At 38.4% G+C, this 15,543-nt stretch overlaps 1 protein-coding gene across 2 annotated transcripts; it reads left to right on the forward strand.

The window, feature by feature from the left end:
• The first annotated feature begins 1,853 nt into the window (after positions 1-1,853).
• Positions 1,854-15,343, forward strand: LAX1 (lymphocyte transmembrane adaptor 1). 2 transcript variants are annotated; one of them, XM_074308887.1, is made up of 6 exons: positions 1,854-2,143; positions 4,983-5,102; positions 9,093-9,202; positions 9,858-9,968; positions 11,811-11,896; positions 13,003-15,343. In XM_074308887.1, exons 2-6 carry the CDS (start codon positions 5,014-5,016, stop codon positions 13,876-13,878), a joined length of 1,272 nt encoding a protein of 423 aa, XP_074164988.1. In that variant the 5' UTR covers positions 1,854-2,143; positions 4,983-5,013; the 3' UTR covers positions 13,879-15,343. The 2 variants fall into 2 exon arrangements, with proteins under 2 accessions (XP_074164988.1, XP_074164987.1); XM_074308886.1 differs by lacking the exon at positions 1,854-2,143 and adding an exon at positions 3,988-4,169.
• The last annotated feature ends 200 nt before the right edge of the window (positions 15,344-15,543 follow it).

Genomic DNA, 15,543 nt, shown 5'->3' on the forward strand with positions numbered 1-15,543 from the left:
GAAACCAGAAACAAGTTCCAATAAGCAAAGTTATAGTACTTAGAAGTGGAAAGAAAAAAATGAGTCAGAGGGAAGAGTCACAATGAAATCAACATGAATTAAACACTCTGTATGTAAAGCCTTGTAAATCAGGCAGTTTTAATCTCCTGTAATTGGAGTTTATAGCTTAATTTATAGGTCATTCATTTGAAAGGAGTTCAACACTCACATGAGTACAGGGCCACGTGGGCATTAAAATTGTCCCTGACTGAGTCAGAGCTCTGAGCCAACGGCCCTTTATTAAAAAGTTCAATGGTTCCCTATAATGAAGTGGACTTCAGATCTTCCCCATGATCTGAGATGCCTCCTTCCAGGACCTTGTATTTATAGAATTTGATAGCCAAATATGCAAAAGAAGTATGGTAAATTATGGAATAATTTAGGAGAATATAGGAGGATATGTAATTTAGAATAATATAGGAAGAGGAGGAGGAGGAAGGAGGAGGAGAAGGAAAGTAGGAAGAATGAACTATTAGCCTAAGGAAGAATGGAAAAAACCCTGAATTTGGAGTCAATGCTTTATTACTGTTTTATTATGAGTAAAATGCATGTATTAAAGTAGATAATCTCAAAGCTCCTTTCCAGCTCTAAATCCCATGGTTATATTATCCTCTGCCTTTCAGAAAATACTGATTTTCCCTATTGTTATGAATAAGAATTTCATACCATTGTTTCTGCTAACAGCTGTCTGAGTTTGAGTGGGGATGGGAGTGGAGAGGAAAAGAAAATATGCCCCATAAGGTGATGGCCCAATAAACATCTTTTTACAAGAAAGTATTTAATACTTTCTACCTTACCATAATTATCCTTACCACAACATTGTGAAACTCCTGGATTGTAGATTGACTAATCACCCAATTACAACACAGTTCCTTTGAATTGTAACATCATTCTGTCAAAAAAAAAAAAAGTCATCTTCCCAGAGCTAATTAATGATGCTAAATGGGACGTGTCTATATTGGAAGAGGAGGAAGTGAAAGAAGAAAGGACAGACAACTCATAGTAGTTTAACTGCTGGAATTTTAGCATCTGCCCACCCTGTTTTGGGGATGTTTTACCACTTTAGTTTTGAAATGTGTGGGAGAAGAGGAAGGAGGATGGAAACTATTAATTCCTAACATTTATGTAGCACTTCTACTTATTAACAGTTTATATTTTCATAGCCTTATATACAAATTATATTTTGTGTATATTATATATTTTATATATACATATATCATTTATATATATATATATATTTAAAGTTTGCAAAGCATTTGATTTATATTTCCTTAATTGATACGTAAAACCATTTTATGAAGTAAGTAATTTTAATCCCATTTTACATATGAAAAAACTGAGACTCATAAAAGTCAGCTAATTTGCTCGCATAATCAGGAAGTGTCACAAGGAGAATTTGAACTAGTATCTTTCTGAAGCCAAATTCAGCATCTTATCTATGATGCCATGTTCTCTCTCACCTACTATCCGTAACCACAGTGAGACCTGAGAGATAAGAACATGAAGATCTCATACTGCCTACAATCTAACTGAGGATGACACAAGAGACTGTGGGATATGTGCACAAGTGAAAGGGGAAAAAGGTATTGTGAGAGCTCTTAAAGAGGAAAAATAATTAAACGGGAGAAGGTATCTATTGGTCTGATTAGAACGGTGGGAGCAGGCAGGTAGGAGGTAAGAACACAGTGGTATGAGGGATAAACCTCTGAAAGATTCACACCCACACCCAGATACCCCACCCCCAGGAAAGTCTTAAAAAACAACCCTACAACAGATGTAATTCTTAAGTAAGAAGGATGCAGTGCAGTGAATGGTCTTGTGTTCCATTCCAATCCTACTCCCATGTCCCCTTCTCCTTCACTGTAACCTCTCTTGGTGGGCTCGGGCTCATGCCTGTGGTAGAGTAGCCTCTCTCTTCCTTTAAGCCTCCTCCCACCTGTTCCAGCCATCCCGGTATTTTGGGGGGTTTCCCTCCTGAGGTGCTAGAACTCCAGATGAAAGACAGATCAGAGGAAGAAGTCAAACAAGGGACAGCTTATGACCCAGGTCTGGTCTGTTGGCTGAATGGAATTCAAAGCTCACCTTCCCTTTCTGCTTTCTACAGGTAAGATGGCTGCCTGGGGAGTGAGAAAATGGATGGGGTGGCTAGAATCTGTCAAAATGGGACAATGGGAGAGTTAAAAGGGATTTATGGAACTGAAATAGGCAGCAGATTAATTCCCAATGGAAGGAAGGATATATAATAATTGAGGGGTGAGTTTATAAATGGAAGATTTGTGACATGAATTTCTCTGGAAAGGGAAAGGAATCTTGGGGAATGGGTGAAGGGAAGGCATTAGGATCTTGTCCCTGGAAGCAAGACATCCATTCTCTCTGAAAATAGTGAAATTTTAGTACCAGTTCCCAACATTTCCACTTTCACCTGCCCTCTCTATCCCAGGATCTTTCCCATTAGGGAAGGAGAGAATATGGAGTGAAGTGGATCTAAATAAATGCCTCAAGTACATTTAGAGCTTTTTCTTAAATGTCTTCAGAGTGTGAAGGTGTACTTCTAAGGAAATAGGTTATCAATTGTATAAATATGTATACATATATTGGATATAACATATACTTTTATTGTCGCTTTTTATTTACAAGATATATGCATGGGTAATTTTTCAGCATTGACAATTGCAAAACCTTTTGTTCCAACTTTTCCCCTACTTCCCCCCATCCCTTCCCCCAGATGGCAGGTTGACCAATACATGTATAACATATATTTTAACATATTTAACATGTATTGGACTTGTGGGGGAGGGATTAGGGAGAAGGAAGGGATAATTTGGAACAGAAGGCTTTGCAAGGGTCAATGTTGAAAAATTACCCATGCATATATTTTGTAAATAAAAAGCTTTAATGAAAAAAAAGGAAATAGGTTATCAAATAAGGGATAAGGACTATGAAACTGAAGACTCTATAGATGAGAAAACTCCCTTTAATAATGTTAGGCAACTTCTCTGCATTTTATAACTGCAGAGCCCGGTGGTCATACAGCCAGGATGTATTAGATCCACATCTTTCTGACTTCAGAGTCAGCTCACTATACCATGTTGCTTGTATGTTGGCGTATAAAAATGATTACTGGAAGTGAACATAGGGGACAGAGCAAGAAGGTTTTAAATTGTTTTAGAATAGGAAGGAAAGAAGCAAAGGCAAAAGTGATAATGTTCAGTGAGAGAAATGACAAGTCACCTTGGGTCACCACCTTGAAAAAATGTTCATAAAGTTAGCCAGATGGAAGATTTTTCATTTAAATCAGATGCAATGGCAAAAAATTTCAGACTTTCAGGTTTGTAGGGCCTGCGTCAGTATGACGTGGTATGTGTCATATACCTTGGCAACTCTTAAGAACAGGAGAAATCCCTTATCCTTTAGCCAGTATCAATCAACAAGCATTTATGAAACAGAGGACTAAGCTCTATGTGGGAGATACACAAATAAAACAGTACTTGCCCTCAAAGAGCTTACATTCTACCAGGGGAGATATGTAAATGTGAAGAAAGAAGGGGCCAGTTATTTATGGAAGAAAATGGGTAGACAAATAACCTGGGAGAATTGGGCCATTTTATATTGATTCCTGAGAAAAAAGAAATCCAATTTGTGAGTTAACTCATTTCAGAAATCCAAGAAGAATAATGCACCCTTCACAGGCTAAGAATCCAGAGTGGTTCATTCCCACCTTTCCTTACGCAAAATGAACTGATTACATACTACAGGATAAATGGTAGGTGCTAAGTCCAGAGCAAGCATTGAAAATATTTGTTCTATCATATTAAACACCGATCAGCACTTCCTGTGCCCCTTGCTGCCTCAGCACTTTAGAACTGATGCTTCCTGTGGCTGACTCTCTGTTTCCATTCCAGTTAAGCAGTCAGCTACCCTCTAACAAGCATAGGGAGGTTCTACTTCTTACAAGGCTTCCTCTCTATCACTTAGCCGTTTCTCTCTCACTCAGTGCTTCACATATCACACTCCCCACCCACATGCTACCCACAAGGAAGCAAAGATTACAAAACATCCCCTAAACCATTTCTGGATCCAGAGGCAGGTCCCAGGTTGCACCGTAGATTGGATACATCTAGTTCTTGCAGGTGAGTCAGGGTAGATAGAGAAAGACTGGGATCCTCCTAAGGAGTCTGTTGAGGAAACAAAGAGGGCAGGATCAGAAATAATGGGGGGAAAGGAATTTTGTGGGAAATAGTGGGGGGAAAGGAGATTTCTTTGTGAAAGAGGTAGCATATTACAGCGGAAAGTGGATTGGACTGGGATGTAGAAAACAGGTTTGAATTTGGCTCCAACTCAGGATCAAAGATTTAAATCTAGAAGGAACCCCAACATATCACTGAATCCAACTACTGTGCTTTGTAGATGAGGGAAAAAATGCGGCATAGAAAGATAATTGACTTATCTATCACACAGCTAGTAAATATCGTGGGTCTGAATCCAGGATTTCCTGATTTTAAGTTTCTTGTCCTCTGCTTCTTTGTTCGGAATCTCAGTTTACCAGTCTGCAAAATGAAAGAGTTAAAATAGTTAATCTGTAAAGTCCCTCTATATCTTCTAATACCATGTGTTTAATTTTTTATTTCAAATCAGAGGATCTTGAAAGGAAAGAAAAAGGAATCTGGGGAGCACTTGAAAGGGCTGCAGATACCAAGAGGTTTGCAATGTAGTTTGAGATTAACTGGTAACAAGCTAATTAGATTCAGCACAATTAAATATAAATAACAGACAAATTCATTTTTGCTCTGGGGAATCAACAACTTAAAAGGCTTTCTGTGTTAAAGAGGTCTGGCTAGCTACCTATTATGGAAAATCAATAGCAAAGAAGACTATGATGATTTAGGAGAAAGTGGACTAAGAACTAAAAAACTAAAAACTAAAAGTTGACCTATTTTTTTCAGCCCAGGTGTTTGTTTAGCAATTTAATCCACAATGGAAACATCTAATACTCTACTGTTCAAGAACAAAGAGATGATTATGGAATATACCACAATTCCACAAACTGTTGGTAGTCCCAGTGGGTGAGTGTTCATTTAAAGACTTTTTTAAATGACCTAATGGATGGAGTTCTCCTCACAACTGACATATAGAAGGAAGAGCTTTCCTTTGGAAAGTTCCCATCTTGACATTGTTGCTTCCACTAAAAATGACAATACTTAGACACCCTTGAGGGATCTATTGGGTAATTTGTATTGGAGGAGGAGAATGATAGGATTGTGGGTATCTTTGTAAAAACTAGACAGAAGCTTTAGAGGGGGATTTTCCCAGAAAAAAAAAAGAAATTCTGTGGGGCACATTTCAAATTCCCCCCTGCTTAGAGCCACATTGGATGACAGAAACTATATTTGGGGGAGGGTGGGAGCTAAGGTCAATCTAATTCAATTCAGCAAGCAATTAAAGCATCTAATATATATCCAGCACTGTATTAGGCACTGGGGATACAAAGAAAAACTCTCAAGGAGCTTACAGTCTCTTATGTCTCAGAAGGTGCTACACATTTCTCACAGGAACCATCATAAGCAGCTTCTTGCCTCGAGAGTCCATCCAAACCCCACTTTCCATCACCTACTTCTTAATTCCTTATTTTCCTCCTCCTTAACATTCTCACACTAAAGCCTCAACCAAAAACAGCCCACCCTTTGCACTAGTCCTCTGGAATGCCTATTTGACAGGCAATACACTTCTCTTCATCCTAAATCTTTTCCTATCTTGTTCCTTCATCTTCTAGCAATCACTGAAAATCAGCTCCCCATAAATGACACAGTTTCTCTGTGTCCCTTTTCAATATTGACTGCAGCTCCAATTATTTCCCTTGGTTCATTCTTGGTCAAGGCTAGAGAATTGGAATTCTCATTGATTAGGTCCTTTCTCTAGGTTTTTGAAACATCTCTTTCTCCTGGTTCCCTTCCTACCTATCAGACTGCCATTTCTCAGCCTTTTTCACTGGATCCTTATCCATGTCACTCTTTCTAACCATAGGTGAGCCACAGGATTCTTCCTTAAACCCTCTTTTCCTTCTGTACTACTTAACTTGGTAACCTCATCAGCAACCATCGATTTATGTCTCTGTTGATAATTCTTAAATTTTCCTATTCTTCCCTAATCTCTTGTGATCCCAATCTCATCTTTTCATTTATCCTCCAGACAACTTGAACTAGATGTCCAGTAGGATTTTTAAATTCAACATGTCCAAAATGGAACTCATTAACTTTCCCCAAACATCTTTCCTTCGTGCTAATTTCCATATTACAATTAAAAGAAACACCATCAACTTTATCTTCAAATCCACTATTGTGAAACAAGACTTGAAAAAAAATACACATCATAAGAGGGGGTTTTGTTGTGGTTCTTTTGCTTTTAAAATAATTCAATGTAAAACACTGCAAATACAATGTAAAGGACAGCAAAATATTGTTATTGTGGTCATCTGCCAAAATGTAGGAATGGCTTCTTTATATAAAACACCTAAGCATATAAGACATACAATACACAACATATAATACAATATATCATAGGATGTTGTTATATCGATAATTATGTTTTATATAGATATATTATGTAAGATCCATTAGCATGATGCAGATTCCAGTAGACCTGCCATGTAACTGAGTCTATAACTACATAGAGAAGCTATCGTGGAATGTGTAGGAGGAGAAGGGATGTGGAGTGTGTTAATGAAGGGACAAGAAATGTATGGATTTTATTGTCAGCTTCATTAAGGACAAAGAGCTTTAATTTTTTTTGTCTTTGTGTGAACTATCTTTATTAGTTTATTACTTTATTACTTATTACCTGTCCTGGGATCTGTATTCTCCTCTTTGTCCATTTTTTCACCTCTTACTGATTTAATTATCTCTATGCAAATGGATTACATTTATGTATGTGTGTGTGTAAATATATATAAAACATACACATATGTATGTCTGCCTGTGTATATATGTTTGATCTCCATATATGTGTACGTATATATATTAACATGTATATATGTATATACATCTATGAGAGAGATAGACAGTCAAAAAGACAGAGAGAGAAGTGCCTTAAGTGAAGGAGATTTATCTTCCTGAGTTCAAATCTAACCTCAGACACTTATTAGCTGTGTGATTCTGGGCCAGTCACTTAACTTTGCCTCAGCTGTAAAATGAGCTAGAAAAGGAAATGGCAAACTACTGTGGTCCTTGCCAATAAAACCCCCAGGGGGTCACAGAATCAGACAGAACTGAAATGACTGACGATGGCGGAGAGAGAAGGACACAGAGAGAGAGATAGAGAAAGAGAGATGAGACAGAGAGAGAGACAGAGACAGACCTCAGAAACATAGACAGACAGAAAGACGCAGAGAGGGAGAGATCTCCAGACCTTATTATCCCTGTCCTGAACTCAAATTCCTACAATGCCAGTTTCTTATTTTGGGCATCTCACTTTGATGTTCCACAGGAGTATCACATTCAGCATGTCCAAGACGGAACTTATTACCTTTCCCACCTCAAACTTGTAAATTTCTATTGAATCCAACCAAACATCCAGTTCCCAATCTTGGAAAGACTCTTGACCCTTCCTCAGCTCTTCCTCCTCCTTTCTCCCCCCCCCCACACTCAGGCCCATCCCCTATCATTTACCATGTTTTTTCAATGGTACCTTTGCACGATCTTTTCCATCTTTCCCTCTTCTCCATTCACAAGACATATAACTTAGTTCCTATTTTTCACCTGGACTATTCTAAGATCCCCTGAATTGGTCTCTGCACTTGCCATCTTTCCCTTCTATCTATCCTCCATATAGCTGACACATTGATATTCCTAAGAAACAAACCAAAACCAAAAACAAACCTGACTTGGGAATGTCATTCCCTTCTCAGAACCCCTCAAAGGCTCCTTTTTGCCTCTAAGGTAAAAATATAAGATCCTCAGTCTAGAAGTTAAAACCCTTCATAATCTGGGGCCATCTCCACTTTCCATTTGCATTCTTTCACCAGCTCTCCTCCATACATGGACATGTGAGTTTTTTATGCCTTTTCCTAGACAGTGATCCCACATGAAAAGCAATCCCTTCTCAGACCTGTATGTATGTATGTATGAATATAAGAGCATCTCCACACCCAGATGTTCCCCTTCATTTGTTGTCTTCTCCAGTTAAAATGTTAGCTCTTTAGGATGATTTCAGAAAAGCCTGGAAAGATTTACATGAGTGAAATGAGCAAAACCAGGACAACATTGTACACAGTAACAGCAAGATTATATGATGAACAACTATGATAGACTTACTTCTTCTCAGTAATAGTGATCCAAGACAATTCCAATAGACTTGGGATGGAAAATGCCATCTGTAACCAGAAAGAGAATTATAGACACTGAATGCAGATCAAAACATAGCATTTTCACCATTTTGTTTGTTTTTTCTTGCTCATGATTTTTCCCTTTTGGCCTGATTTTTCTTTAACAACATGACAAATATGAAAATGGGGTTAAAATCTGCTGTCTCAGGGAGGAGGTAGTTAAAGGAAAAAGAAAATATTTGGAACTCAAAATTTTACAAAAATGAATGTTGAAAACTATCTTTTCATGTCATTAGAAAAATAAAATACTATTGAAGAAAAAAATTGTGAGCTCTTTGAGGGAAGGAACTGCCTTGCGTGTTTATATTTGTATCCTGAGTATTTAGCACAGTGTCTGGAACACAGTAAAAAGTGTTTATCTGTCTTTCCATCATTATGTTTAAATGATCTTTAAGGTATCTTCCTGTTGCCTCTAAGTGTTCCATAAAAGTATTCACGTAGATAGTGAGAAAGTGGATAATGTAGATAATAAATAAGACATGTAGTGAGGCTGGAATAGAGGACCTGATGGAGAATGACAGATGAGATGGGTAATTAGCCTGGAGGAAGAGGTATAGTCAATAGTGGATTCCATTGATTGATGCAGCCAGGAGGGCACTCTGATATGTCAAGCAAATGCACAAAGCATAACCCAGCCTGGGGAGAAGGAGCTTGAATTAATTGTGGGTTCTCCTAGATTTAAAGACCAACCCAGTGTCCTGTTTTCTGTGGTTGCTGGGCTTCTTGCCATCTTCTTCGTCATTGCTTTCCTCTTCATTCTGTGGTTCTGGAATAAACGGAAAAAACGTGAGTCTCATGTATCTTCAGATAATATATGAAAATTTTCCTTATTATTTCAAGTCCATCTTTAGATCATTTAAATTCCTATCCCAGTTTCATTTGGAAAAGCAGACTAATGGCATAACGTCCTATTCAGTTCTCACATACCCTGGCCCGAGGAGATGGGTTCTCTGGTAGTAGCCTTAGGGGATTCTAGGGTCTCTGCCACATCCAGAGACTCCCAACTAAACTGAGGGCACTCGTATGGGCTAGCAAAAATTGCTAGTGATTATATTACAAATCCCACCCAAGAGCTCCAGCTTTAGTCCTCTCAAAGAATTCTAACTATTGATTTCAAAATTGTCAATAATCATTTGAATGCAGGTTTGCTTGTATTTTTATGTTGTTCATTTAATATGAAATTAATTGATGATTTTGATGAATATTGATTGATGAATGATAATAAAATTAATATGAAAAAATGAAGCGTCTTATCTTCCCAAGAACTCTTATTGTCTCTACTGGGTCATATAGGATTAACCTAATCTGCAAAAATGACATCCTCTGGTGAGAGTAGGACAGTCTCCCTGGTATCGTTCACGCCTAAGAAGAGAACCCAGTAGGAGAGGCCCCATCAAATCCTACAGTCTACTGAAATCTCTCTCATCCTATTGCCTTATAGAACAGGTTTCTTACTTCCGGGTCACTGTTGTTCCCTTGGTGACGCTGTCTCAGTCCAGAGAACGAGGGAAAAACATCTATGGCTTTCTTCCCCAAAGCCAAGCAAGGCCTGGTAGGTTCATCTCTTATGTTTCTGGGTCCACAGAAGAATGAACAGGCATCTCTTTAAGTTTTCAAAGGAGCAAAGATTTAAAACAGGAGAGCTTACAAGTAATTTATTCCAATTTCCCCAGTTTTTTAGATTATAAGAAACAGGCCTAGAGAAGTTAAATGATTTTTCCAAGATTACACAGTTAATAAGTAGCAGAGCCAGGATTCAGAAATAGCTCTCCTGAATTCTGGTTCAGAGATCTTCTTCTTTTTATTGGAAAGCTACAGAAAGAATGGGACCAATAAATCTCAAGATGTAATCCCAATAAGATGGGAAGAGAGCAAGGGAAAAATGGGGAAGTCCAAACAGGGTGACAAACAGGGAGAACAGCTACTGACATAGTCTGGCTTCTGAGACCTGAAATTGGAGACAGTGATACAGGTAGAAAGGTTCGGTTAAGGAGATATTAAAGAAATAGAATTTCTTTAATATACAAGACTGGAGAATGACAGAGGAAGGAGGCCTTGGGAGAAATAACAAAATTAGAAGAAAAAGTGGCTTAGTAAGAAAGAAAACGTGTTCATTCTGGTTATGTTGAACTTGAGAAGCCTATTGGATAAAACCATTAAGTTGATAGTTGGAGAAGTGGGACTAAAGATCAGGGAAAAAATGAAAGTGAGACAAATAGATTTCGGAGTTATCTGCATAAAGATGAGAAATGGATATATAGTTAATGAAATTGCCAAGAGAAAGAATGTAGAAGAGCAACTCAATTTAATGGTCTTCTCCAAGAAGATCTCTTTGATCTCAGAGACCTCACATAAGTTCTGTTATTATTCCTTTTTAGGTTTAATAGTTTATCACCTTACATTAGGGTTAGAGTGTAATGGACAGAAGACTGGACCTGTGTGGCTTGTGGACCTTAGCTTTAAAAGACCAAGGTCTCCCACTGCATCCAGGGCCATCTCCTATCATTCTGATCTCCATCTGGCCACTAGACCCAGATGGTTCTGGAGGGCAAAGTGAGGCAAGTGACCTTTCACAGCCCTCCCTCACTTAAATAGAATTCACTTGCATGTCATAGTATCACTTCCTTTATGTTGTGATTCTCTTCAAGAAAGAAGGACAAACAACAATCTGGAATCAGACCAGCCTAAGATATTTACCAGGTGTGAAGTTTTGGACAAGTCATTTTATGTCCATTTGCCTCAGTTTCCTCAACTGTAAAATAGGAATAATAAAAGAACCTGCCTTCCAGGGCTGTTGTAAGGATAAAATAACATATTTACAAAATAATTTTCAAATATTAAAGAACTATATATAAATGTTGTTGTTGTTAAGTCACTTTAGTTTTGTGTATCTCTCTGTGACTCATTTGGAGTTTTCTTGGCAAAATACTACAGTTTGTCATTTCTTTCTCCAGCTCACTTTACAGGCAAACATTTTTAAGTGACTTGCCCAGGGTTAAATGACTTCACACAGCTAATAAGTGTCTGAGACCAGATTTGAACTCAGGGCTTCATGATTTCAGAGCAGCTACTCTATCCACTGGGCTGTAAAACTATACAAATGCTAGCTATTATTGTTGTTGTTATCTGCATTTATTTTATATTCCACCAACACTACCCCAGACCATAAATTGGAGGAACATTATCTTATCTGAGATGCATCTCCTCAAGCAGCAAGCATACATGCAGAGATCACTTAACAAATGCTTGTTAAAAATTGAACAGATGAGTATCTAAAGTCCTGAGCAATTATAGTTTCACACATAACACTGGAATCCATTTAGCACTCCATCACTTGGATCATAGGTTGTCTCTTCTCAGACATGCCCTGATTCTTGCTTCTTATATCTTTAAGGTCGGCGTCACTCAAGAAACATTCGTATTTTCAGTACGGAGAGTCTTATTCCCAGAAATTCTGACAATCCTCACTCTGAACATGTGGTAAGACCCAGGAGCACATGTGCAAATGTACATGCACACATACATTCACACACATGTGTCTAATTCTCCTCCAGTAACAAAGAATTTTTGACTTTTATGCTCTTATGTCCAGCACCTCTGAAGAAAATTAAGTTAATATTACTGATTCCCAAAGTTACCTTTCTAGTGCTTGAGCTGAGCTCAGGAATTTTGATTTCCTCCTGAGTTAGTTTAAAGTTATAATTAAAAGAAAAGTTGTTATCTCTCATACTGGTTACTTCCAGAATGGCTGCTTGTTATTTTAAACCCCACAAGTTAAGTTGATAATATTCCCAAAAGATATGTTGACTGTTTTTGCCTGTCCCTTTGCAATTAGGAGCATTTTTAATCTGTTTTCAGGAGGCAGCAAGGCTGATAGTTTTAATGCCCTAGGAAAGATTAGAAAGGATGTATTCCATAAAACAATTAACATTCCCTAATTAGTGAAGAAGGATTAACCTTGCATGAATGTCAGCTTGCCTTTCTTAGCATAGCCAATCAAAATGTTCCTGCTCCAAGTGTGCACTTATCTCTTCTCCAAACCTACCAAGACTGAGTAGAAGCAGAGCTCATACCTGGTCATGTGTCAATAAAATGAGTTCCCTTCTTCTCACTGGGTTGCTAGCTTTACTGACGTTGTCAGTCTGACCCACTTCATTAGTATTTAAGTGTTTACGCTCAGAAGCTTTTACCTTAATTTATCTTTGTTAATTTTATTTACCACATCTGTCTGTCTCCATACAGTATCATAATATGCAATCATCATAGAAATTTAGGATTGGAAAAGAAGGATCTCAGAGCTCATCCAGTCCCAACCCATAAATGAATAGGAATTACCTGTATCCCATAGCCCATTTTTTAAATTACATGTCTGTGAAACAGACTAGAAAACAATAAATCTTTTTTGGTTCCTTGCCCTAAGACATAACCATTTTTAAGGCTTTAAGTGGTCTTAGAAATAGTACCATGAAAGAAAAAAAAAAAGCTTTAAATAACACACCACAATATGGATAGAAACAAGAAAAAACTTTGCTAATGTTCCATTCCCCTTTCTGATACATTCAAATCATTTCTCTACTTCCTTCTAGTTCTCACCACCAGTGCATGTTCTCCAGTCACGCAGAACCAGTGTCCCTGCCATTGGATATGAGGTTGGAATTTATGACAATACTGCCATCTCCCAGGTCTGTGGGCACCTTGTCCCTGAAGTAGACTATATCAATGTTGGAGCATCCATAGAAAGCATGAGCACCTCTTCTGAGGATTCACAGGATTATGTCAACGTGCCCAATGCCAAAGAGGCTTCTGGGAATCCAGGTGCCATGAAGTCCTTGTCTGGGAATCTTCAGGACTCCCAAACATCTGAGGAGAGTGTACCCAGGGCAGAAAGAGACAGCCGCCCTAGGGATGCTGAAGACTCCACCGGTATTTGGGTTCTAGGACTTGAAGACAGTGACTATAATGGGGATGCAGAATGCTCTTCTCATTCTTCCAATGACTATGTAAATATGCCAGCAGAAGATAACGAGGAGGATCAAGGCCGACCACAGTGGATGAACTTTCAAGATTACAGGGCTTATGATAATGTACTGTGGACTGATTCTAATAGGAAAAAGCCACATGCAGGAGAAAGACTGACAGCAAATATAGGAGGAATGCTACGTTGGACTCTCAGTCTTCCCTTTGAAATCCAATGTGAAGAGTCAAGAGAGAACTCACTCGACTTCTGGGATTATGAGAATATTGAGCCATTAACACAGGATGGAAACAGCCAAGAGACATCTGGAGAAACGGATAGTGAGGGATCTGATGACTATATAAATGTGCCAGCTGTGGCTGAGGAGGAGGAACTCAGCACTGAGCATGGGACTGACGCAAGGGCACCGACTACAGAGCAGAAGCTCACTAACCAAGATGGAGATTTCGGTATGATCCTCCATACGTTACCTTCTGTAACCACATAGCAGTGACTGGACTCAATGAAGAATTGAGAATCTAAACACGAGCTACCTGGTGAAAGGTAGAAAGAGGTGATGAGCGGGAAACTGTGAAAGCAGAGGTGGTAGTGGTGGATGGGCAAAAGCAAGAAAGGAACTGTTCTTGAGCCATGGAGTCTGAGGGAAAGAGCATGGACTTGCACGTCAGGAGAACCAGGGATGAGCTCTGGTTGTGTCGTTTGTAAGTCAATTCCCTCCCTGTACCTCAGTTTCATTATCTGGCAAATGGGCATAATAATGATACCTGGCCTATCTACCTAAGAGGCAGTTGTAGTCGTTTGTCCTTCCTTCTTGAAAGAACCATGACATCAGAGAGGTAATTTAAGTGCCTCACTTTCCCCTCCAGAGTCATCTGGGTCCACTGGCAAGACATAGATCAGAATGACTGGAGATGGGCCTGGATGCAATGGGAGATCTTGACCTTTTTGAGTGAAGGTCTTCAGCAGGTCTCAGTTTGACTGAGGGTTGGCTCACCCATTCAGTGATTAAGATGAGGCAAAAAAAATTTCCTTTTTTACCTAGTCAAAAAAAAATCTAAATAAATAAATCTGGGAAGGAAAGACCCTCCAGAATTTCTGACTAAAACAGAAACGATTATTATTTGCATTCAATCTGAGTCCAGATTGTGTGGTCCAAAAGAAAGCACCATTTATTTAGAATCAAAGGATTTAGGTCCAAAGTTTCAGCTTGGCCTAATCTCAGCAAAATCATACTGAGATTTAAATTAACAACTTCTCAGGGCCTCAGTTTACTCATCATTCATTTCTGTAAAATGAAGAGTTGTATTAGATGATTTCTAATCACCTAGCCTTCCAGTTCCATATACATAACCCTGTCCCTCAAATCTTCTGTAAGAATGTTTTAACAAAGGAAAAGCACTTTATAAAGGAATGATAATTCCAAACCAAGCAGTTAAGATATTGTAAGCACACTCCATCCTAAAAGTGCTCCAATAATATTTTCAGTCTCTGGCTCCTAATCACTTCCTACCAGAACTATTTTACCTAAAGCTGGGTTTTCATGGATTCAAAGACATTAGGGGGTCTTTCTACATGTAGAACTCAAGGCAAGATCAGAAGGACTAAGCTAGGAGTGAGTTTTCATTTGGTCCGTTTAGATGATTATATGCTGTTCTTGGAAGGCAGCTGGTAACCAGAATCAAGGGCACAGAATTTTATACCCCCCTCATTCTGCATTGGCTTGAGCAAATTTGAGTCAATCTGTGCCTTAATTACTTCACCTGTAAAGTTGGGGTAACAAAGAAGATATATTTTTGTAACTACATTAACATCAATTTGTGTACCTTTTCACCTATGTGTTCCATCTCCCTAACTGGATTGTAAGTTTATTGACCCTTTCATAATTTCTTTGTATCATTCGTATAACACCTCACCCAGTACCTTATAATACTAGATATTCAATAAATGTTTATTGATAAGGGAAATGGTCTGTGTGTTTTGTTCATTGGTTTATAGTATGTTTTGTTCATTGGTTTATAGTATATATTCCTAGTTTGGTATAAATTATTTTTGTACTCTGGGGATCAAGTCTAAATATTATTATTGAAGAGATAGTATATAGACGCATGCAAAGTTTTCTTTCTGATAAAGATGGGAGTAGGACTCAAAGATG

Source organism: Sminthopsis crassicaudata, chromosome 4, assembly GCF_048593235.1.
Source record: "Sminthopsis crassicaudata isolate SCR6 chromosome 4, ASM4859323v1, whole genome shotgun sequence".
NCBI classification, from domain to species: domain Eukaryota; kingdom Metazoa; phylum Chordata; class Mammalia; order Dasyuromorphia; family Dasyuridae; genus Sminthopsis; species Sminthopsis crassicaudata.

Coding starts and splice junctions, on each gene's coding strand:
- LAX1 (XM_074308887.1), top strand. CDS start 5,014: ATGGAAACATCTAATACTCTACTGTTCAAGAACAAAGAGATGATTATG. Junction 5,103..9,092: donor ACTGTTGGTAGTCCCAGTGG/GTGAGTGTTCAT, acceptor GGGTTCTCCTAG/ATTTAAAGACCAACCCAGTG. Junction 11,897..13,002: donor ATCCTCACTCTGAACATGTG/GTAAGACCCAGG, acceptor ACTTCCTTCTAG/TTCTCACCACCAGTGCATGT.